Source organism: Phocoena phocoena, chromosome 5, assembly GCF_963924675.1.
Source record: "Phocoena phocoena chromosome 5, mPhoPho1.1, whole genome shotgun sequence".
Lineage (NCBI taxonomy): Eukaryota > Metazoa > Chordata > Mammalia > Artiodactyla > Phocoenidae > Phocoena > Phocoena phocoena.
In genome coordinates this window covers 75501665-75526945 of record NC_089223.1, presented here as the reverse complement: position 1 = coordinate 75526945, position 25281 = coordinate 75501665, and the positions used below count along the sequence as shown (strand labels likewise).

Sequence of the window (25281 nt, the reverse complement as noted above, 5' to 3'; positions counted from 1 at the left end):
TGAATTTTGGTTAACAGTGTTCTTCAGTATAGGACAATGGTAAGACTCTAAAGGTGAGTTCTCTGAGGGCTTAACTTTATGCATTCATAACGTTTAGAATTACATAGAACAGTATTTCCCGAACTGTGTTCTTAGGCATCAGAAATTAGTAGTTTATTTCTTAAAAGAAGATTCTGAGCTCAAATAAGTTTGAGATAACTGGGTTAGACAAATTTCAATAGTTTTTTTTCTCAATTTCTTGGCTAATGTTCAAGTTTACTGTCTTAAAGGGGGATGTATTGTGTGACCTTTTCCAAAATTATTTGACTATGGAACACAAATTGAGAACCACTGAACCTGTAGAAATGGGTGGATTGCCTATCCTTCAGGTGATTCTTTTTTTTTTTTAATTTATTTATTTTTGGCTGCGTTGGGTCTTCGTTGCTGCGCCCGGGTGTTCTCCAGTTGCGGCGAGCGGGGGCTACTCTTCGTTGTGGTGCGCGGGCTTCTCATTGTGGTGGCTTCTCGTTGCGGAACACTGGCTCTAGGTGCGTGAGCTTCAGTAGTTATGGCACATGGGCTCAGTAGTTGTGGCTCGTGACCTCTAGAGTGCAGGCTCAATAGTTGTGGCGCACGGGCTTAGTTGCTCCGCGGCATGTGGGATCTTCCCTGACCAGGGCTCGAAACCCTGTCACCTGCGTTGGCAGGCAGATTCTTAACCACTACGTCCCCAGGGAAGCCCCCTTCAGGTGATTCTTTGTGAATATTTCTTACAGCTGAGGTTTGATAAGAATTAGAGAGCAAAGGGTTTGAGGTTAGCCAGTTTATTAAGAGCCAAACTGAAGATAATCTAAAAGTCAGAATTTTTTTTTTTTTTGTCTGTGCTGCATATGGGATCTTAGTTCCCTGACCAGGGATCAAACCCTCGACTCCTGTGTTGGACGTGCAGAGTCTTGACCACTGGACCTCCAGGGAAGTCCTTAAAAGTCAGAATTTTAAAATACTATATATCTGGGGCTTCCCTGGTGGCGCAGTGGTTGAGAGTCCGCCTGTCGATGCAGGGGACACGGGTTCGTGCCCCGGTCCGGGAAGATCTCACATGCCGCGGAGCGGCTGGGCCCGTGGGCCATGGCCGCTGAGCCTGCGCGTCTGGAGCCTGTGCTCCACAACGGTAGAGGCCGCAACAGTGAGAGGCCCGCGTAACGCAAAAAAAAAAAAAAAAAATATATATATATATATATATATATATATATATATATATATATATATACTATATATCAAAGGAAAAGGCTGCTTTTCCCTGGAGTTCTTTTTATAGTTCCTCGTTGTTCTGCAAATTGCCAAATGATCTCGAGAACTTTTTCCTGGTCTGTGCTTCAGGGTACTCAGGGTCTTAAATTAAACTAGGTTTAGGCAAGTAGAACTCCTTAAAGGTTGACTTTTATTATTCTTGGATGTAAATATGTCATTAACATTTACTTTTTATCCTAAACACTGTTGGTACTATTACTATCAAATCCTAGAATTCTGTAGCTGTAAGAGATCTTCTTGGAAAGCATGGTACATAATGGAAAGGGGTTTGGAGCCAGAAAATCTGGGATTGTGTCACTAATGTGCAGGGTTGTTTCCAGTAAGTTTATGAACCTCTCTGAATCTGTTTCCTTATTTGTAAGATTAGAATGATGAGAGCACACAATTCATTCAATAGATGTTGAGAGTCTAGTAGATACTGGGTAGTAGAAAAACAGCTTTAAGGGCACAAATGAAATAATGTATCAGGAATCCTTTACTGTCCAAATTTTTTCTGTTCTTGAGTGTAGATGGCAAGAGTTTGAACAGCAAGGAATATCATCCTATTCCAATATATTTAGTCTCTGAGTTTCAGATAGCAAGTAGTGAGGGGTTGAGAGAATGAGGGATTAGTCCAAAAATTTATTTGACTCCATACAGTTGTGTTTGGATTTTGAGAGTTTGGATAATGAGTGATACTTCTATAAGAAAGTATTCTATAAATGATGCAGTGCTGTACAAAATGTTACCATTCTGAAGACAATGAGAGGGGTTTGCAGAGTATATCAGGTAGGATAAATAATGGTGTGGTAACAAAAGCCCTCACATCTTAGTGGTTTAAAACAACAAAGGTTTGTTGCTCAGTCAGGCTCAGTTAGGGTCAGCAGGAGAGCTCTGTTGCAGTAATCATTTAGAGCTCCAGGTTGTCAGAGGCTCCATCTCAACACCTGCTTCCACATTTGTTAGGGAGGGGAGAAGATGTGATAAATTGCACATTGGCTCTTAAGGCTCTACATGAAAGTGACACAGTAACTTCTACTGCCATTTCATTGGCCAAACAAGTCATATGACTGCAACCCAACTTCAAGGAGGTGGAGAACTGCAATTCTATCTCGTGCCCAGAAGGAGGAGAACGGGAATAGTCTTAAGAACAATCTAAGCAGACTTTATAGTACAAGTTAATACAAAATCTGAATAAATCAGATCCAGACTGTGTTTTTCAGTACTCTATTTAGAGAATAGAAAACAGCATTCCTTTGTGTATGTATATATATATAATCGTAGAATTATGCTAATGAGAATTTAAAGAACGTATTTTATTAATTGGAACTGAAATGCTTTTGAAAACTCCCAATTAGACAAACTGGCCAAGTGGATTTCATTATTTTTTAATTACATGTCCATTCAATAAACATTTGTTAAATGTGGTGTGTATGAGGCAGGATGTTAGATACCATGAGGATAAAAAGATGAATGGAAAGTTTATACCCCAACAGAAAATAACTATAATTGAGTTCTCTCTCTTTCCCTTTCTCTTTAAAACAACATTAAAAAAAAAATTAACAATCTTTCAATATGATAAAACCTGATTATGTATATATACATTGTTACACTTTGCCTCTAACCATCTTTTTTGGTCTTAGGGATTATTTGGTGACAAGTTATAGAAAATTAGTTAAACTAATTTAAGCAAAAAGAATGTTTTGTTAGAAAAGGGATATAGCTTTATGTCAAAGAATCCAAGGGCAAGAAGTACAGCTGAGTCTCAGAGGCAACTGGCATCAATAACAGAAAGTTAGGAGCTGGGCTGCTTGCCCTTCTCCGGGTCTATATGATTTCTTGCCAGTGTCTCTCTCTGCACGTATACTTAATTCCTCTTTTTCTCTGTTGACTGGTTTTCTCTATTCTGCTGTTAAATGGGTGTGTTTAACCTAAGAGTTCACACACTTAAAGGAAACTAACTAGAGCCTTTAGCAGTTCCAAAAGAACTACTTTTTTTCTAAGTGCCACATCTTGGTTAGTTCTTAAGTTAACCACTATCAGAATTTGAAAATAATAGAGTTGGCCCTAAAATATCAATATAACAAGTTAGGGTAATTGACAACTTTGTAATAAAGGAGGCAGTTCTAATAGCTTAGGATGAAAGAAACCTGTGATGCTGGTGAAAGTTCTACTACATAATTAACATCAGCTTGCAAATATCCTGGGACAGGCTGATTAGAATAATCAGGATAAGAGGGTAGAACTAGAGCTGACTTGTGGCAACAATATCCCCTCCCAGAACACTGGCAAATGCCATCTCCATTGTAATCCTTTTAGCCATCCCTTCTCCCTCTCCCAAGGTACAGACTACTGAATTGTCTAATTCTTATAAGTCACCTACTTTTGATGCTAATGCAGGGTTCCCTGGTTTCTTCGCATGGTTAATAATGCAGAAGGGAGCACTTAATAGACTGCTTTACGCTGTTCTTTTCTATCCTCCAAATTGGTCTAGACACTCTACTTGGCATTTTACCCTTTAACATGATCGCCATATTTCCCCACCAACTTAACCTATTTTTATTCTTGATAAATTTCCATTCTTTTTCTGTAAACTCTGTACTTAGCTTCTCTAGAAAAGTTCCCTTGCCATTCTTTACCTATGCAATATCTCCTTTAGTTTTGGTTGAAAAACGTCCGTAGCTTCACCTTAGCAGACGGCTGAAGGGATGGACTGTGGAGAGGTAGTATATGTTACCTGGAAGAGGGGATCCCCAGGAACAAATAACAACAGAGGAAGGCGAGTAAAAGCTGTGTAAGAGATCAGGTGGGATTTGACAGGGATACATGTTAGGCTAAAAAAAAAAAGAGGAAGGGGTTGGGTTCAGATTGTAGAACATCTGGAACGTCATTCTAAGACATTCTTATAGTCTTGTTGCTGTGCAAATGAATGGGTCTTCTTGGGTTCAGACTCATAAAACTACCACAGGCTTGTTTACTCAGAAGGCTATCAGACAGGAACCACAGCTTGCCAGCAAGGCAGCATCACATATTACTCATCAGTGGTTGTAATCCTCACAGCAGGCCACGTAAGCCGTTCATGTAGCCACCTGGGAGACATCTCTCCCCGTGAAAGCTTAGGTGCCAGGAGACAAAGCTCACAACAGGAAGATGCGAGAGCTGAGTTGGCTTAAAATCCTCGTGTCCCACAGGCGACAGTTCTCTCTTACAGGATTCCATAGACTTAGCTTCCAGGGTCCCCACAGGGAATGTGCCAATTACAAGAGCCACCACACTTAGGAAAGTCAAAGCTATGGCTTCTTAAGAGGTATTTATAGTTCATTTATCATTCCTCTGAATCCAGATGCAAATTTACTAATCGGGGGGATCATTTTTATTATAAGCAATGTTGCCAGGTAACATAGTCAAAATACATACTTCCATCAGATTGCCAGGGGAATAGAGCCAAGAGAGTTAGTTGAAGGTTAGTAGTAGAAGGGAAAAATTTTTTTTTTCAGTACGCGGCCTCTCACTGTTGTGGCCTCTCCCGTTGCGGAGCACAGGCTCCGGATGCGCAGGCTCAGCAGCCATGGCTCACAGGCCTAGCTGCTCTGCGGCATGTGGGATCTTCCTGGACCAGGGCACGAACCTGTGTCCCCTGCATCGGCAGGCGGACTCTCAACCACTGTGCCACCAGGGAAGCCCGGGAAAAAGATTTTACCCACACTTGTCATTATCCACAGTGTTTTCCATAGTCCTTTTCATTTGGGAAGTACTCAATAATCTTCATTTTGCTTATGTTAATGTAGTGTGTTTTAACTCTTCGCGACAGAAAGTGAAATAGAGAGCTTGAGAGAAAGGGAAGACTGGAAAGGTAGGCAAGGACTACTAGGTTGTCAAAAACACTGAACTCCATACTAAAGACCTGGGCTTTTATTTATCTTGTAGGTGATCAGGGAAAAAAAAAGTTTTAAGTAAGAGTGATGTCAAGAATTACACTTTGGAAGGTTAACTTTGGCTATAGTGTGAAGAGCAAATTAGAAGAGATTTAAATTTGAGGCTGTTTGGTTCATTTCTAGTAAATATTTGCCTTTCTTTGGGGAGATATTTCTCTTATAAGCAGAAAGAGGGAATATTCAGTTCTGTGCTCTGCAGTTTAGAATTGCTGGACAGCTTCAGCATGGTCCACTGGATGGAACCAGTTCATCTTTCTAAATTTATTCGCCATCCCCCCCAACCCCCAACTTGAAGACTGAGAGTTTGGGAGGACTGCTCTGAACTGCCTGAGAACATTGGATTAACACTAAGAAATAATCCTCGCCTCCACTGGTCTCCACTGATCGCCATTTGACTCACTAGCATGCCTTAGTTTGCTTTTTGCCAGAGTTAAATTATAGAACAGTCTTTTGGTGGCTTTTTCACTTCTTTTCTTTCTTTTTTTCTTTTCCCCTTTTTTTTGGGTTTGGTTTGGGTTTTTTAGGCCTGGTTGTAGGGCAAGCCAGGGAGTTTCTTTAATAGCTAACTGGTTTAACATTTGTAGTGATTAACCATTTCTAATTATGAGCAGTTGAGAAACCTAGTGCTTCATGTTTTTCTCCTCTCTATTGCTTACATTGCCATTTTTACCCTTTCCTTACCCAGCTTACACTGTTCCATCTAATATAAAATACAGTTCATAAAATCTGATTGATCCTACAGCAGAGTCAGGTTGATCTGTGATGGGCTCATTATGTTCCAAGAACTCAGGCAATTTTGCTCGATTCTATTTGTGTCTAGAGAGTACTGATTGATTACTTTTTTCCAACACCATAAAGCTACAAAGAAGACAAACACTTACTGGATTTAGTTCAGGTCAGTAAAAGACAACATTATGGTTATACAGATTATTACTTTTTATGGTACATAAGACAGCTATGTGCTCATGCCAAACGTAAAGTATCCAGCAGGAATTTAGCAGTGGTTTGCCATCAGATTTATGGTATGATTTTCATCCTTGTGCCGCAGCAAATACATACTTAAATTCACAAAATCTAAGGAGGTGGTGCTAAGGAAGTCTTTCGTTTTGACCTGTCATCAAGTCAAAGGGCTGTTTTCTTTTTGTTTGTTTGTTTTTTGTTTTTTTGCGGTACGCGGGCCTCTCACTGTTGTGGCCTCTCCCGTTGTGGAGCACAGGCTCCGGACGCGCAGGCTCAGCAGCCATGGCTCACGGGCCTAGCCGCTCCGCGGCATGTGGGATCCCCCCAGACCGGGGCACGAACCCGTGTCCCCTGCATCAGCAGGCGGACTCTCAACCACTGTGCCACCAGGGAAGCCCCAAAGGGCTGTTTTTTAAAGTCAATATTTTGTTATAATCATGCTATGGTCTTCAAAGTATCAATTGTGATAACTTTTATAGATGAGTTGGGGATTAAAAGGCCATATAATATTAGTTTAGCTGATTTTTAAAATGTAACTTGTTCTACTACAAGCTGTTAGTACCAATAGACAGTTGAGGGATGAAAAGGTACTTTTGATGTTAATGTGGGTCAGCACTTCACACTATAAGAAATAGTGACAGAAGTTGGGAGGGAGCCAAGTGGGGCAAAATCTGTGAGGCATTTGAACTTGGTGAATAAATGCCATATTGGCACTTAATTGCAATAATGATGAACTTAGTATTTTGTTATATTAGGAGTGATATGGTAAGTACTCTTTTTTTCTTGCTTATTGTCTTTTTGCTTTTAGTTTGGTCAGTCTTACTGATAAAGCATTTAAGTCTGCTCAATGGCTCTCTTCTAGATAGCTAACCTTGGTAACCTAGACTCAGCTACACTCTGAGTCTGCTTCCCAATTTGGACGATGAGAGTAAATACCTACTCTACCTTCTAACAAGGTAGCTGTGGGTTGCAAATGAGAATACTTTAAAAGCAAGAAGCAGTGTGATGTACTTGACAGTGTATGGTCTTTAGAGCCAGTCTTGGATTCAAATTGAACCCTGCTACTCACCAGACAGATACATGTAGCCTCACTTCACTTCAAGGTCCTCACCTTGTAAGGGGAAAGCGGAATGACCCCTATTTGCCCAAGTGTCTGTGACAACTGAATGCCCCATTCAATGTAAAGTATTCCGTGTTACCCTGCACATTTGCACACTGAGGAAGTGGTAGCTGGTTTTACAAATTCAGATTCTTACTCAGTTCTTCCATGTGCTACTTACTTAGTCCATTTATCTTAAGAGAAAACTGAAGATTGAGGAGGTAAAGTGATTTGTCCAAATTATACAGCTAGCTGGTGAGTGGCTCAATTATTGACTCAAGTTCTTTCTGCTCTACCACTTAGGCTACCACTAATAAGTGACCATGTGGGAAAATGACAGCAACTATCTGTGAACTGACTCATGGTTTTAACCTAACACACTCTTTTCCATCTGTAAAATGTACTTACTGATCCCAGGGGCCAAGTGATCACTCATGGCTGAGTAGGCTACTCCGTGGCAGACCTGCATGACTCTGTGCCTACCTGTTGAGTTGGGTACTTACCAAAAGTTGGTTGCTTTTATTCACAAACCTATTTTTAACAGTTATGCTTGTTATGGTAACTATAAAACATTGGTAAACATGTAAATTCATGAGAGTGTAAGAAAAAGAGAATTCATTCTTTGAAAATTAAGTTGACTGCTTTGGGACGTCATCTCAATGTAAATGAATTATTAACAAATTTGCTATCAAATTTGATGAAGGCTGGATAACTGTAGAAGACTAGGGGGAACATCATCAAAGCCTAAACCAGAGGCTGTTAAAGTGTTCAAGTCCATGGTCCAGCTAACTGGTCATTAGACTATTAGTGGCTCTCAAGGAAATGAGGAGCCCACACCAGAATGTAAATTAACTACATCATTAAGCACACTGTTTGGTTCAGCTGAGAGTTTTTTTTTGTGGTAAAACTTTCTCCTTGAAGGAAGCAGTGCATTAATTTACATTCTGGCGCAAGTTTTTTATCTCGTGGTGGATAGACCATTGGACTGATGGATTCTGTATTCATATTCTTTCAGAAGTGCTTTTAAGTTCTCCCTCCATTTATAGAAGCAATAAGTGGAAATCGTAGATGATGGGTCATTGTGAGCATGGCTTATGCAAGAAAGAGGACCCAAACTTGGTAGGAGGCCCACGTCAAATACATGGCATTAACCCTATATGAAAAGATTTATGAATGAATGTGCATTTATGTTTAAATTGAAATAAAAACTTTTAAGAATATGTAAATATAATTTTTATGCTTACTAACTTTTTCATTTAGTGGACCAGCTATGGGTTTCATCCAACAAGGGGGCTTTTATTATACTTAGAATTCCAGCTTAACTGGAAATATATCTTTGACCTCTGCAGCTATCTTAGCATCCTGTGCTTGCCCCTGTATATTTTTACCATGCTGTATTGCAGTTTTAAAATTGAATGTCAGTTCATGTATTGTAAGTGCTTCAAAAGCCATAGTCCTTTCTGTAATCTTCATAGAGTTTCCAGTCTAGGGAAGAAGGCAGACATTAAGTAAATAATTTCAGTGAGATTATTGAATTATCTGAGCAAGTAGTTTGGAATGCTATGTGACCATATAGCAAGGAGACATAATTTAGTTTAAAGGTTAAAATTTACCCCACTCATTTTTTTTCACCTTGATCTCATATAAGTATATATCACAATACTTTTAGGGTACACAAAGAAATAAAATCCTTGTATTAGATGGCTATTACCATGAAATTAGTCTTCAGTTTTCAGTGTATAGGAGAGTTCTCAACTGCTGTTTTCAGTCTACCGTGTAACTTACAAAGCTAAACTAAATCTCTTAGCTTGTTACAGCTGAATTTAAATTCAATACTTATTTTTAATTTTCATTTACTGTTTAATCAGAAATATTTCCCAAATATTTTTAACAGAGTGAAAGATTTAACATTGTGCTAGAAATTTAATTTTGGATTTCAGAGTGTGTTTCTAAGCTTGTTTTTATTACAAAAGAGATTTTGATGCCATGTGTTTGTAGTAAAGAGTGGAAAGAATGCAAAGATAACCAATGTTAACAGCCCAGGATTCATCTATCCACACTTTAAGTTTCTGATTTCTTAAATAGATTGTAGATTGATTTTTAACTATAAGCTAAATATGGCTCTAGACTCCATATTCCTAGCTATTTTGTTGCTAAGTAGATAATTAAAGCTAAATTTGTCTAAAGCTACACTCAGTCCCCCTGAAACTGTATCCTTCTTACTTCCTTATTTATGTTAATATTACCATTCTTGCAGCCACCCACATTTGAAAATGCTGTGGTCTTTGACTTCTTCCTGTCCATTTGCCACAGACATTTTATCAGGCCTGTTTTTGTCGTATCTTTAACAGCCACCCCCTTTTCAGATCTCATTGCTTCCTGCCAAGGTTACTATCCTCTCACCTCAAAGAGTTTTCTGATTTTCCTACCAATGGCATCTGCCCTCACAAATCCATTCTTCACTTAGCAAGTTAATTTTTTTGAGGTATACCTCAAAATTCTTAACTCAAGAACCTCATCCTCTCTCAAATAAAGGACACACCTACCTCTTGATAATTAGTAAGGGTTTCATTCAAAACCCTCTTCTGCTATATTTTAAGATCTTTCAAGGTCTGTGCCATTAATTTATTCATTTATTCTTTGGTTTAAATTCAGTAAAAGTTTGAATGTCGTGCACTATACAAGTTGTTACAGATATAGTGGCCCCTGCCCTGATGGATTTTACTGTCTATTTTCTCATCTTTGAGTTCTTTGTGCTTATAGCAAAATTTGTTGAGTTTATATAAATACAGGATTTTTTTTCCATTTATAATGTTTGCTTTTAATGAGTTTGGGGAAGAGGTACAGAATATCTGTTTCTGCAATTAAAGTTAAAATTAAATCTCAAATCTTTCCTAACCTGGGTAAATACTTGACTGACATTTTCTGCTGTCATACATTTTTTTGTTTTGCGGTACGCAGGCCTCTCACTGTTGTGGCCTCTCCCATTGCGGAGCACAAGCTCCGGGCACGCAGGCTCAGCGGCCGTGGCTCACGGGCCCAGCCGCTCCGTGGCATGTGGGAACTTCCGGACCGGGGCACGAACCTGTGTCCCCTGCATCGGCAGGCGGACTCTCAACCACTGCGCCACCAGGGAAGCCCTGCTACCATACATTTTTAAATGTTAGTGGAATTATATCAGTCTTCAAATTTTTAAAATAAGCCAAGTTCTCATAAAAGACCTAATTTGACAGAGCTTTAAAAGTGTCCTGGAATTATCAAACTTTAAAGGGTTCTTTGAAATCATGTGTTGTAACTTATTCTTTTTATAGTTGAGGGGAAAATTGGGGAGGTGAAGTGCTGCTAAGTTAGTACAGTAAAATTAGTTCTTGATGTGTTTTATGCAATATGTAGTAAACAAAACTATAGGAATAGATTCATTAAAATTGATTACTCATAAAACAAATACTGTTTTCTTAAAAACTCTATGTGAAGAGAGGTTTGTATAATAATGATTACGCATATAAACCAGTTACTAAATGGTTGTAATTTAAATTGTTGAGTTAAGCCATAGCTTTAAAAGCCATACTGTTGAAGTGAGCTCATCTGCAGTGTATCTTAATGACATCTCAGTGTTGCTATTGTCATATTGAATAATGTCATCTTTTAAATTCACAAACTAACATATGAGAAGTTTTGAAGCAGAAATTGCATGTGGATTCCTTAATTACTTTTAAAAAATGTATTCATAATTGACACTTACCTATTTTAAATACTGTGTGAGCTTTTGTATCTCAAATTTAAGTAAAGCAAAGTTATTAAAACAAGAAAGAGGTACAGAATATAATTTGATAATCAGTTTGAAGAAAGAAATGTCAGTCTGAAAAGATATCTGCTGTTTAGCCAGTAGATTTCAAAGTGATACAAATTTTATGCCTAAAGAATGAACTAGAAAAGAGAAATTCTTTGAGTAATATATTGTGATTTTTTTTCTTAAGTTGAAAAAATACTAAAAAGGTTTTGTCACCAGAGGTAAATGTTTTCTAATATTCTTTTAACATTTGGTTCTTAAGTTTATTTTTATTTTTTTTGCGGTACGTGGGCCTCTCATTGTTGTGGCCTCTCCCGTTGCGGAGCACAGGCTCCGGATGCACAGGCTCAGCAGCCATGGCTCACGGGCCTAGCCGCTCCGCGGCATGTGGGATCTTCCCGGACTGGGGCACGAACCCATGTCCCCTGCATCGGCAGGCAGACTCTCAACCACTGTGCCCCCAGGGAGGCCCCTTAAGTTTATTTTATAATTTCAAAAATGTACATAATAAATATATATCTTTTATTATTGCTCTTATAGTTATTGGATTCATTCATTAGAGAAATATTTATTCAGCACCTGTCTTTCAGGTACTGTTTTAAGTGCTAGGGCTACAGCAGTGAGTCAAACAAAGCTGTACTGCAGCTAACTTTGTGGTGAGGGTAAAGATAATAATAAGGGAATAGCATCTAATATGCTAGGGGGTGATAAGTGCTGTGAAAAAAATCAGGAGGGTCAAGGGGATAGAGAATGATGAGGGATCTAATTTATATAGAGTAGCCTGTGCAAACCATTTTGATAATTTAACAATGTAATGCCTTTTAGTATGTATTGCTCTTTCATAAATAATTACCCTAGGAAGGACTTCTCATCAGAAATGCATAAATTTTTGAGTGAAACAATATTATATTGTATAGTAAAAGTTGATGGGACAGAAGAAAAAGTGTTATTTAAATAAATGCTGAATTCCATGCCATGAAGACCTTAATGCTTAAGTTTACTACATATTTTTCATAAAGTATTTGGCCCAAGAATTCAGTTAAAGCTGGGAAATATTTCTGTAAACCCCTTTCTGTCAGTGGGTTATAACAAGCTACTTTATGAATAGATCATTTTTTAATGTACTTTGTTAGAGTAAAGATTTTTCCCCAAAATACCCATGCTTAGACAGGCTTAAGCTTAGGTGAAAATTGTTAGAGACCTAGCTATAAAGGATTTTGAGCAAATTCTGTCTTTGAGGAGTATTTTCTAACTTTGCTTACCTAAATTTTCTCCATTTGTCATCATTTCCATTATTCAATACGACATTTAAAATTTTTGTTGCAATAGTGATCTTTTATTTTTTAAGTCTTTTATTTAAATATTCTATTTTAATGGTCATGTTATCCTCGTTCTAAGTTCTAATTTGTTTTTTCTTTGATTGAACTTGCTAGGAGGTAAGAGAAGATACCAGCAAATTTTTTTTTTTTTTTTTGTGGCGTGTGAGCTCTAGAGCACACGGGCTCAGTGGTCAAGGTGTGCGGGCTTAGTTGCCCCACAGTATGTGGGATCTTAGCTCCCCGACCAGGGATCAAACCCATATCCCCTGCATTAGAAGGTGGATTTTTTTTTTTTTTTTATACAGAAGTTTCTCATTAGTTATCCATTTTATACATATTAGTGTATATATGTCAATCCCAATCTCCCCATTCATCAGTACCAGCACATTTTTAAAGAGCTAGATCTCTAATTCTGTCATTTCATTTCTTAATTCTTTAGTTTCTCCTCTAATCTTTATTATTTCATGACTCCTTTTAGAGGGTTTATTTGGTTTTCAACTTGAATAGACTGACTAGTGCATGTCTTTTCTTTCCTTTTTAAATAATCAATGCATTTAGAAAGTCATAAATCTTACAGTAGAGGAAATATCCCACCTACAATGATTATCCAAGCCATCCACTGTGCTTAGGTGCCATTCCATTTTCTTTTATCAAAGTCTTCACTTTTTTTGCTCCATTGCTTCCGCCTGCAATCATCAATCTCACCTTCCTGTTGGATCATTCTCATCATTCTAATATGTTCTGTGTTTTTTAAAATCAACAAATAAACAAGCAGGCAAAACAAATCCATTGCCTTGATTCCTCAACTCTTCCAGCTGTAATCTCATTCCACAGCCTCACTATTGAGCAGAATTTTCTGAAGGAGTTGTCTGTACATGCTCTCTCTTATTTCTCATCTTCCGTTAACTCTCAACCCACCGCAGTCTGGCTTTGGTCCTCAACCCTTTACTGAAACTGCTCCTATCTGATTTGGCAAAGTTTTTATATTGCCAATTCCAGTGGACATTTTTCTTTTCACGTGGTACCTGACCTCTCGTTTGACATTGTGACCATGGCTTTTGCGTTGAAACACCTTTATCCCTTGACTTGCCTAACACCATACGCTGCTGATTTTCCTCTACTTCATTGGTTGTTCCTTCTTAGTGTCCTTTGCCTTCATCTGTTAGAGTTCCTTGGAGCTTGGATCTGAGCTCCAGGAACATTTATCCAACTACCTGACATATCTACCTAGCTGTCTCAAAGTTGCCTCTAACTTATCAAGAAATAAACACTAATTTTAAAAATATCAAAGCTAATGAGAAAGTATGATAAAAGGACTGGATATAAGATAAATGTACTTAATACTTTTATTATAATGGCAATAACCATGTGGAAATGCTAGAAAAAATTTATTGCATTTACAACAGTGAAAAAAGAGAAAATAAAAGAACATGATAAAAATTTTAATAAGAAAGGCACAGGACCTATAGTTAAAAGATTTAAAAATCTTATTAATGAGCATAAGATCTGAACAAACTAAAAAACATGCTTGGATGTGAAGCCTTGATACCATAAAATGCCAACCATCTTAAAATTAATACACAAATTTAATGCAATTCCAATTAGAATCTCAATAGGGTTGGATTTTTAAAAAATATTTATTTATTTATTTATTTGGTTGTGCCAGTCATGTGCAGGATCTTTTAGTTGCAGCATGTGGGATCAAACCTGGGCCCCCTGCACTGGGAGCATGGAGTTTTAGCCACTGGACCACCAGGGAAGTCCCTAGGGTTGGAGATTTTCGTTGAGAGGATTGGGTAATATTATTTTAAAGTATATATAGAAGAGTACATATTCAAAATTAGTTTAAAATTTATTGTAAAAGAATATATGTGTAGATAGGAACTTGCTTTAACAAATAATAAACATATTGTAAATGTACTGTAATTAAAACACTAATATTGGCATAAAAATAGACAAATGGTACAACAGAATTAGCATCCTGAATTGTTAAAATTCATAACAAAAATAATACCTCAATTCAGTGGGAAAAGGGTGGTTTATATCAAAATGATGTTGATAATAGAGGGCTCATATTAGAAATATAAAGAATTATAATACTTATTGTTGACTGGTAGGTCTGTGAAAATGAATGAGGATACACTCACTTTACTTTTGAAAATATAAATTTCAGGAAAGTAAGCTATCTTTTCAAATTTAAAATGCACATACTTGCAACCCAGCAGTTCCACTCCTGTGAATAAATTCCAGAGACACAAAAGCCTCACAAGGATGTTTATTTCAACATTATCTTAATAGCATAAAACAAAAAAACCTGAAATCAATCTGCATGCCCACTAGCAAGGAGGTAGTTTAATAAATTGTGTTTTACAATCATGGAATATTATGCAACTATTAAAAAGATCATTATTAGTTTATATTTCCATGTATATAATTTTGGTGGGAAAAGCAAAATGCCAAAAGTATGTATACAGTATGGTCTCTTTTATAAAGCAATAACAAAAACTCCTATATATGTGTATATAAGTTTGGATATGAATTAAGAGAAAGGTGTGAAAGGCTATATACCAAGCTGTCAACATTGATTACCAGGAAGAAGGAGGAAGATTGACAAAATAAGTGTCTCAGTGAAAAAAGCATGCAGTATGAGTCCGCCGATACAAAAGGTTGGGGTGGTGGTGAGCTTTTGTATATACATGTGTATGTATGTATGTATGCATGTAACCAAACTCATGACTATTACAGCAGTGGTTAAAGGCTGCTACTTGGCCTTTGTCAACCCAAGATCCTAGTATCCCTTTAAAATCAGAAAGCCTATTTCAGTGGCTAATCTCCCATATGCATCTCTAGTCTACTCAGAAGAGCTACTACATTAAAGAGGTATTTATTTAATGTATATCTCACTATCTTGGTGAAGAGGGTCTTTGGCCCCTCTTGGGAGTGGAGGCATGGTTCAACATTTTAACGTTCACATCTTTGGATTTCTTCTCTATATCGCGAAATGTCTTGCCTATCAGTGGTCTTTTTTTTTTTTTTTTGTGGTAGGCGGGCCTCTCACTGCTGTGGCCTCTCCCGTTGCGGAGCACAGGCTCCGGACGCGCAGGCTCAGTGGCCATGGCTCATGGGCCCAGCTGCTCCGCGGCATGTGGGATCTTCCCGGACCGGGGCACGAACCCGCGTCCCCTGCATCGGCAGGCGGACTCTCAACCACTGCGCCACCAGGGAAGCCCCCAGTGGTCTTTTTTAATAAATTTTTAAAACTTTATTTATTTTTGGCTGCATTGGGTCTTCATTGCTGCACGTGGGCTTTCTCTAGTTGGGGCAAGCAGGGGCTACTTGTCGTTGTGGTACACGGGCTTCTCACTGCATTGGCTTCTCTTGTTGCGGAGCACAAGCTCTAGGCATGCGGACTTCAGTAGTTGTGGCACACAGGCTGTAGAGCGCAGGCTCAGTAGTTGTGGCGCACAGGCTTAGTTGCTCCGCAGCATGTGGGATCTTCCTAGACCAGGGCTCGAACCTGTGTCCCCTGCATTGGCAGGAGGATTCTTATGTACTGTGCTACCAGGGAAGCCCATCTCAGTGGTCTTTAATGAAGTCCACTCTTGTGTTCAGGCTCCAACCAATCAACCAAACAGCAAAACAATTAAAATTAGCTTTTGGAGCTGGCACAGTGTATATGGACTCTCTGGTAATTGCTCTCATGTTGACAGATTGAATTTGAAATTAGAAATTATATTTATATAAAACTATATATATCAAAATGTATTCTTTATTTGTAATGTTCGTTTAATTATCCTTTTCTCTACCAGAGTATAGCCCTCTTTAAAGAAAGATCTTTGTTATTTATTTTTCTACCTCTTGTGGTGCCTTAAACATGTAAATGCTTCGTAAATACTTATTTGCATGAAGACAGTGATGGCAAGATCATTATGAACTACTACAGTGGCATTTCTTCATTGTGTGGGTCTATACCATGCACTGCAAGATGTTTACCATCTCTGGCCCCTGCCCATTCAATGCCCATAGCCCTCTCTGGTCATTCCAACAACTAAAAATCCATGCCCCCTACTTCCAGAAGCCTTTCTGGGTTGTGGGAGCAGAGAGCTGTTGCTGCCTTTGTTGAGAACCACAAGGCTAGAGTAATTGGAGAAGCCTTTCTAAGGGCAGCAGTATCTGTGCTAAACCTTGAGGGATGAGTGGGATTTCAAAACCAGAGAAATTGGGACACAAACAGCATGTAAAACAGGAAGCACAGTAGACTGTGTCTTAACTGATGAAGCAGTGTGTCCATTTGGAAAATAGTTAGAAACAAAGTTGGATAGGTAGAGTGGAGTTAGAAGCGTGTTGATAAAAGGAGTCTGACAGAGGTGAGAGGAGAGGGAATGGTGTCATTTCACTCTCTAATGCATCCTGCATACTACTGACAAATTAATTTTCTAAAACATTGCCCCGTTCAACAGTCCACTTAACATTGCCTGCTAGCCTTTACACCTTTGATGTGTGTTCAGGGCATTTTATGTCATCTTATGCATCCAAATTTATCTCTTATTACTCCTTAATATTAATTAGGTATTTCTGGTTGGCTGATCAAACTGATATTCCCCCCTCTTTCTTTGTCAGTGTGCTCACTTCATGCTTTGTTAATATCTTTCTTCCTTTATAAAATCTTTCATCATTCTGGCTGTAAAACTTCTTACTATTCTTAGAAGCCTTCTCCCTAATGAAACTGGCCCATAGCACTCCACACCATCCTGATATCTCCTTTCTCTTTCTTATAGTATTTATGGTTTGTCCTACAGTATTTGGCAGAAAATTATATATGGCTTTTCATGCCTATTAGTCTTATTTCTCTGAATAATTTTTATTCTCCTAAAGAGCTGTGTAAGGTTAAGATATACCTCACAATATTTTTGTAAGCCTCCAAAGCAGCTTTTTTTTTGTCATTTTGATATAGCACTAGATATTCAGCACCCTGAAAACTCAAACTCTGTTTTTGTAGATGACAAAATGTTAATACTGCAGCATTATAATATTTCTTATACTTAAGTTATCAATTTTGTTGTTTCAGTAACTCGATTTAATTATTTTTGAGGGTAGGAACCAAGATGTATGTATCTGTTCCCCCATAATGCCTATAGAGTGTCTTGCTCACAATAATCATTCAATATTTTAAAATTTGATTGCATTTGATAGATTTTTATTTGCTTTATCAATTCTCCTTAGCTGTAATCATGTTCAGACCATTGCTTTGTTTTGCCAACAACAGAGGGCACCATCAGGGTACTTATACACCCAAGAAATAATCCTATCCCAGTCCTAGGTAGCTTTCTTGAGCCACACTTTCCTTTTCCTAAGTAGTGTCATAGAAATTTGGCTATTGTAGTAATTCAGAGTGGCTCAATCCTAATTATAGAGCAATATGGACTTCAGGTCATTTATTTGAGAAAGAATAAGTACTGTCGTATTTTGATCCTTTGTAGTTTTCAGACTTTTTCTTTCTTCTTAGTCTTCTCAATATTCTTTGCTCAGATGAAGTCTTACCCAGTTCTTACTGTATTAATGAAACACACTCCTTTCCTGAAGGGAGAAGATAGAAGTGGAGAGCAGTGAACGGGAACCCCACCTTTGTACTCCTCCTTCTTCCTGACCCCGCATCCAAAGAGCCAGCTTGAAAATCACTATAACTCATCTAATTTAAAAACTTTAAAACAACCTGTTGTTTTGTGATATCTCATTTAGGAACTTAGTATAAAAATAGATAGTATAAAAATAGAAACATTTTAGTTTTACAGTGATTTTTAAGTACAAAGGAAAATGCTGTGGCATACATTTCTTGTTTCAGCAATAAAAGAGTTAATATACTAAGCAGCAGACTGAGACACTGCAACTACGGGATAGTGCTTTCTGTCACTGTCGTTTGTGGTTTAAGAAAAGGGGGTGGTGTTCTGCGTTTAAAAGGACTTTACTGAATGCTGTCAGTGTTTGTGAGAGCTAATGGTCAGTAAGGGAAAGGAGAGTAGGGGACAGTGGTCTAGCTGTTTCAGGATAGGTGGATGAGAGTTTGCTCTGATTGAATGGAATGTTCCACCGTGTTTCATCTTTTTTTCATTGTCCTTTGTTCTCTATAATCTGATATATTGGTGTAAAAGTAAATGTAGATATATATGTGAATGTGATTTATTTTCCTTTCAATTTGTTTATTGTGTACAACAGGGCATACACTTCTCTTGTCTTGGTTGGATGCACAAATCTCTGTGCAGTGCTTTTTGCCCGTTGCCTAGACGATCACTTGGTTTCTCTGAGGATGTCTGGTTCTCGTAAAGAGTTTGATGTGAAGCAGATTTTGAAAATCAGATGGAGGTGGTTTAGCCATCAAGCATCATCTCCGAATTCTACAGTTGACAGCCAGCAGGGAGAATTTTGGAATCGAGGACAGACTGGAGCAAACGGTGGGAGAAAGTTTTTAGATCCGTGTAGCCTACAATTGCCTTTGGCTTCAATTGGTTACCGAAGGTCCAGCCAACTGGATTTTCAGAATTCACCTTCTTGGCCAATGGCATCCACCTCTGAAGTCCCTGCGTTTGAGTTTACAGCAGAAGATTGTGGCGGTGCACACTGGCTGGATAGACCAGAAGTGGATGATGGCACTAGTGAAGAAGAAAATGAATCTGATTCCAGTTCATGCAGGTTGATTATTTTCTTACTGATAGAAATGGGGTGTGGGGGTATATTCTATATACTGTTTAAAATAATTTAATATTATTATTTATAATCTATGATTTTATATATATATACCTCTACATATATACACATACGTAATATCTTGGTATGTATATGTGATACTTTTGCTGGGATTTTTTTAAATGTTCTAATATTGATTTTAATTCTGTAAAATTATAAAGACAGCAAATAGCTTTCATTTTGAAATATCTGTGTTCCCTATATAGATCTGGCTCTGCCCTGAAAATAATACATGGTAGCAATTTTATGCATCATTGCCTTGCATTTTGCTTCATTCGTTTATCTTCTATAGTCATAGCAAAACTATAGAAGACATTTCTATAGTATAAAAATTTTTATGACATTTTAGTTTGCAACAGATTATAGAGTCATTTTAAAATTTTTATGAAAATGAAAGATTTTATGAGGAGAGGCATATTGTAGTTGCCAGTAATTTTTGCACCCTTGTAGTTGTCAATAATATTTTTCTTATGGTTATTTCTCTTTGTCCTATGTTGCAGCCCTCCAGACTAATTCAGAGAATATAGTAACATGTCTCTTTCTAAGATGACAGCTACTAATTCCTGTTGCCTTCACTTCTCTGAAAATTGTGCTATTTAGGGAAATGAAGGACATTCCTTCAGGAGAGTGTAAGGGAACATAGAGGAGCTAGATGTGGTCAGCTGGTGAAAAGGGGGCAAAAAAAAGAGGAAATGAGTTTGAGGAGAGAAAATTAAAAATTGGTAATTTCATAATGACTTTATCCACCTTCACCCATGGAACCAGTCTTTACCTCTGAAATGAATTTTCTTCTTAATCAGTTTAAACTATCAATACTATAGCATATTATGTAACAAGTTAGGGCCTGAAAGTCATCTTTCTGATTCATCTTCATTCAAAAATATTTAAAGGCTTATTATTTTTCTAGATTAATTACTGGATCCTTTTTCTTTTAAAATTTCTTTACAGGTTTTGATAATACTTGTAATTTGTTTGTTGGTTATTATTAATATAGGCATCATAAGAGATGGAGACAAAATGAGTTTGTATATTCAGATATCTTTTACTTGGGGATATTTACCGCCTTCTCTTCTAATCTTCAGAATATGGAATTCTGAACTGTGATGCTGGAATAATAACAAATATAGAACAGTCCTCTATAATCATTTGTGTAATGGAGAGAGGGGAATATCTTTACATAGGTAACTAGTGTATTTAATTTTTAAAAATTTAATTAGTTTATGATTTAGCATTATTTTAAGGGAATAGGAGCCACAAATAATTTTGATTGGAGATTATTTGAATTAATATGGTTTCAGTGTTTTGTATTTTCTTTGGATACTTGTTGCCATAAAAAGAATAAAGTATATATTAAAAGGTTCAGGGTTTATCATTTTTGGGATAAAACCATTTCCATTTGGTGGGAAACCAAAGAGTAATCATCTTTTTATTTGAAACCAATGCAATATATCAAGAATATTCTAACAAAATTAGACAAAAAACAAAACATTCATTCATTTACCAGCATTAGTTATGAAAATCTTAACATGTATCTACTACCTGGAGAGATTATGCATATGTGAGTATAAAATTTACATACATGTATAACCTTAGAAAGGTTGTACACACATAGGTCACTATAATTTACTTCCTTCAACAGAAGTAGTTTGCATAGCTAATGATTACTGAAATTAAGTTAATCTATTCTTTAGTATCCATATTAAAGTGTCATCTTGGTGGGATATTCATTATGACAGAAAAAGACTGTTTTTTTTTTTACTGAGGTAGCTATGTGCATACTTCAAGAAAATACAATTGTCGATGGGAGTAAACAGTTCACATCTGCAGTGACCAAACTATTTCTAAAATATTATTTCAAAAATAAAATGTACTTAGAGAACATGTCTTTGATTTTTAGATATAAGGGGAAATCTGTCAAAGAAATTTAATATTCCTGGTGGTTTAAAATTTCTATCTCAACATCTTATTGCAAAAAAGTAAAAAGCATTCTAGATTTTAGAAACGTCATTTGTGTGTATACTTTTACTTTTCCATTTTTTCCCTAGATTTAAATATATCTAATTCTCACATCCTCCTTCAGTCCTCCAGCTCTGAGTCTTTGATCTTCATTATGAGGATAAATTTTTTTGCCCCCAGCTTTTTGATTAAGTAAGCAGTCTCTCTAGGTGTTTGCCCTTCTACTGTAAACAAATCAAAAACTATCAATGTCAAAAGAAGCTGCACTGACATTCATCAGATTCTGTATATAACTTGGAAATAGTTATTTTCATTATATAATATTTGCAAATAATAAAATATATAGTAAACATTTTATTTGAGTATACTATAGATTGATATCACATGATGGGGAAATACAATATACGAAGAATTTCTCATTTAAGCGGTCATAATACGGTCTCATTTAAGCGGTCATAATATACAATATACGAAGAATTTCTCATTTAAGCGGTCATAATACTTGCATAGACCTCAGAACTCAGATTGAAATTTTGAGTTATTAGAAGAAAGGGAAGACAACTTAGTGGTTTTACATACACAGAATCGTAACCCCTACAGTGGGTCCAGACAAGTTAAAGCAGAAGTTAAGAGGCAGCATATGTTGCTAATATGTATGATCAGTTGTATTCTAAGTAGGAAAAATGTCTGCCTGAGCCTTCGGCTTATGGTAATTTCTGCTGTCACACATCTAAGTGATTTGAAAGTTTCTTATCTTTTAACTTGGATCTTGGGTCTATAGCCTAGCCACTCTCTGTCTATGGAATCATCTCTAAGTCATTACTTTGTTTTTAAAATAAAATAAAAAACTTTGTTTTTTATACCATGAGGAATTTTAGACCCTAAGTAACAGTTGTGACCTATGTGAGCAGTAAGTTCCAATGACTTTAACTCAGGATGAATTTTCACCAGGGCCAGCCAGGTTTACATAGTGGCTCACCATGTGACCATAGCTTAAACACAGTTTACACTTTACTGGATTTGCCAATTTTGAAATTATGTAATATTGACATATTGGAGAAATTTTCATTATTTCAACCTTTGTTTATAAAGTTAGGGTTTAATATTTTATATATCAGACTATTTTTAGTCAATATGTATAAAATACTTCTATACAAATATCCAAAAATTATAATAGCTACTATTGATTGGATGCTTGCTATCTGTGAGACACTGTTCTAAGCATTTTAGTACTATATTACCTCATTTAGTCTTCACAAATTTCTGAGTTAGATTGCTATTATTATTCTAATTGTAGAGATGAGGCCAGTGAGGCACAGAAAGGGTAAGTAACTTGCTCAAGATTAGTAAGTAAAATGAAACTGCATTTAAAAAACTAAAGTTTATATTTTTACAATAGTTTTAGATTTACAGGAAAATTTCAAAGACAGTATAGTGAGTTCCTTATATCCCACACCCAGTTTTCCCTATTACTAATATATTAATATGGTGTATCTGTTACTGTATCTGTACTGTTACTAAAGCCCATACTTTATTCAGATTTCCTTAATTTCCTTTTTTCTGTTACAGAAAACGTCCTAACGTCCTTTTATCTGTTACAGTCCAGGATACCAGTTACATTTAATCATCATATCTCCTTAGGCTCCTCTGGGCTGTGACAGTTTCTCAAACTTTCCTTATTTTTGATGACCTTAGCAGTTTGGGGAGTAGTGGTCAGGTGTTTTGTAGAATGTCTTACTCAGTTGGGATTTGTCTGATATTTTTCTCATGTTTAGGTGGGGGTTAATGAGTTTTAAGGAGGAAGACCACAAAGGAAAAGTACCATTTTCAGCACATCATATCAAAGATACATATCATCAATCTAACTTATCATTGTTGATATTGACCTTGATCACTTGGAAATAGCTGCATTTTGAACCCAAACGATTAACATGTAGATTTCATGTACACATACCAGTAAGCAGTTCTCTGTGACTGTTCATTTAATCACTGAGTTCAACTTGGATCTGCATAACAGTTAATGATTCAGTCTATCCAGTTTCACTTTCTCTCCTCAACTAATTTTCTCAGGCTGGTTCTTGAAAAAGCCAACCCTGGCTGGCATACAGGTATAATCTCTTGACACACCCACAACCCTTTACCCACAGTCATCCGATCTGTCTTATCCATTGTTTGCTACTCTGTGTTTCAACTGCACATACCCTTGAACTCTTCTATACCTTGTCAGTTGATTTGCTATTCTTTGACTCATCTTGAAGGCATGTAGGTCCTTCTCCTCTCCCAACAAGGGGTTATCTTCATAATATACCATTTCTCAAGTGCTATCTCCTTTTTCTTGACCCTCTTTAGGTTGTCTCTATACCTCCTTGTTTGAACCATTCTATTAATTCTGGTTCACTTTAAAATTAAAATCTTTTTTTTTTTTTTTTTTTTTTTTTTTTTTTTTTTTTTTTTTTTTTTTAACATCTTTATTGGGGTATAATTGCTTTACAATGGTGTGTTAGTTTCTGATTTATAACAAAGTGAATCAGCTATACATATACATGTGCTCCCATGTGTCTTCCCTCCTGCATCTCCCTCCCTCCCACTCTCCCCCTCCCACCCCTCCAGGCTGTCCCAAAGCCCCGAGCTAATATCCCTGTGCCTTGCGGCTGCTTCCCTCCAGCGATCCACCCCACCACGTTTGTTAGTGTGTATATGTCCATGACTCTCTCTCGCCCTGTCAAAACTCACCCTTCCCCCTCCCCATATCCCCAAGTCCGCTCTCCAGTAGGTCTGCGCCTCCATTCCTGTCTTATCCCTAGGTTCTTCATGACATTTTTTCCCCTCAAATTCCATATATATGTGTTAGCATACGGTATCTGTCTTTGTCTTTCTGACTTACTTCACTCTGTATGACAGACTCTAGGTCTATCCATCTCATTACAAATATCTCAATTTCATTTCTTTTTAAGGCTGAGTAATATTCCATTGTGTATATGTGCCACATCTTCTTTATCCATTCGTCCGATGATGGGCGCTTAGGTTCTTTCCATCTCCGGGCTATTGTAAATAGAGCTGCAATGAACATTTTGGTACATGACTCCTTTTGAATTTTGGTTTTCTCAGGGTATATGCCCAGTAGTGGGATTGCTGGGTCATATGGTAATTCTATTTGTAGTTTTTTAAGGAACCTCCATACTGTTCTCCATAGTGGCTGAACCAATTCACATTCCCACCAGCAGTGCAAGAGTGTCCCCTTTTCTCCACACCCTCTCCAGCATTTATTGTTTCTAGATTTTTTGATGATGGCCATTCTGACTGGTGTGAGATGATATCTCATTGTAGTTTTGATTTGCATTTCTCTAATGATTAATGAGGTTGAGCATTCTTTCATGTGTTTGTTGGCATTCTGTATATCTTCTTTGGAGAAATGTCTGTTTAGGTCTTCTGCCCATTTTTGGATGGGGTTGTTTGTTTTTTTGTTATTGAGCTGCATGAGCTGCTTGTAAATTTTGGAGATTAATCCTTTGTCAGTTGCTTCATTTGCAAATGTTTTCTCCCATTCTGAGGGTTGTCTTTTGGTCTTGATTATGGTTTCCTTTGCTGTGCAAAAGCTTTGAAGTTTCATTAGGTCCCATTTGTTTATTTTTGTTTTTATTTCCATTACTCTAGGAGGTGGGTCAGAAAGGATCTTGCTGTGATTTATGTCATAGAGTGTTCTTCCTATGTTTTCCTCTAAGAGTTTGATAGTTTCTGGCCTTACATTTAGGTCTTTAATCCATTTTGAGCTTATTTTTGTGTATGGTGTTAGGGAGTGATCTAATCTCATACTTTTACATGTACCTGTCCAGTTTTCCCAGCACCATTTATTGAAGAGGCTGTCCTTTCTCCACTGTACATTCCTGCCTCCTTTATCAAAGATAAGGTGTCCATATGTGCATGGGTTTATCTCTGGGCTTTCTATCCTGTTCCACTGATCTATCTTTCTGTTTTTGTGCCAGTACCATACTGTCTTGATTACTGTTGCTTTGTAGTATAGTCTGAAGTCAGGGAGCCTGATTCCTCCAGCTCCTTTTTTCGTTCTCAAAATTGCTTTGGCTATTCGGGGTCTTTTGTGTTTCCATACAAATTGCGAAATTTTTTGTTCTAGTTCTGTGAAAAATGCCAGTGGTAGTTTAATAGGGATTGCATTGAATCTGTAGATTGCTTTGGGTAGTAGAGTCATTTTCA

At 37.2% G+C, this 25281-nt stretch overlaps 1 protein-coding gene across 2 annotated transcripts in view; it reads left to right on the top strand.

Moving 5' to 3' along the window:
* Positions 1-18544: 18544 nt before the first annotated feature.
* The window catches only part of KLHL5 (kelch like family member 5), a 63280-nt gene continuing 56543 nt past the window's right edge, over positions 18545-25281 (top strand). For both annotated transcript variants that reach the window (XM_065877343.1, XM_065877342.1), the window contains exon 1: positions 18545-19059. In XM_065877343.1, coding sequence (XP_065733415.1) covers positions 18677-19059 — 383 coding nt within the window. In that variant the 5' untranslated portion in view covers positions 18545-18676. The remainder of the gene's footprint in view (positions 19060-25281) is intronic.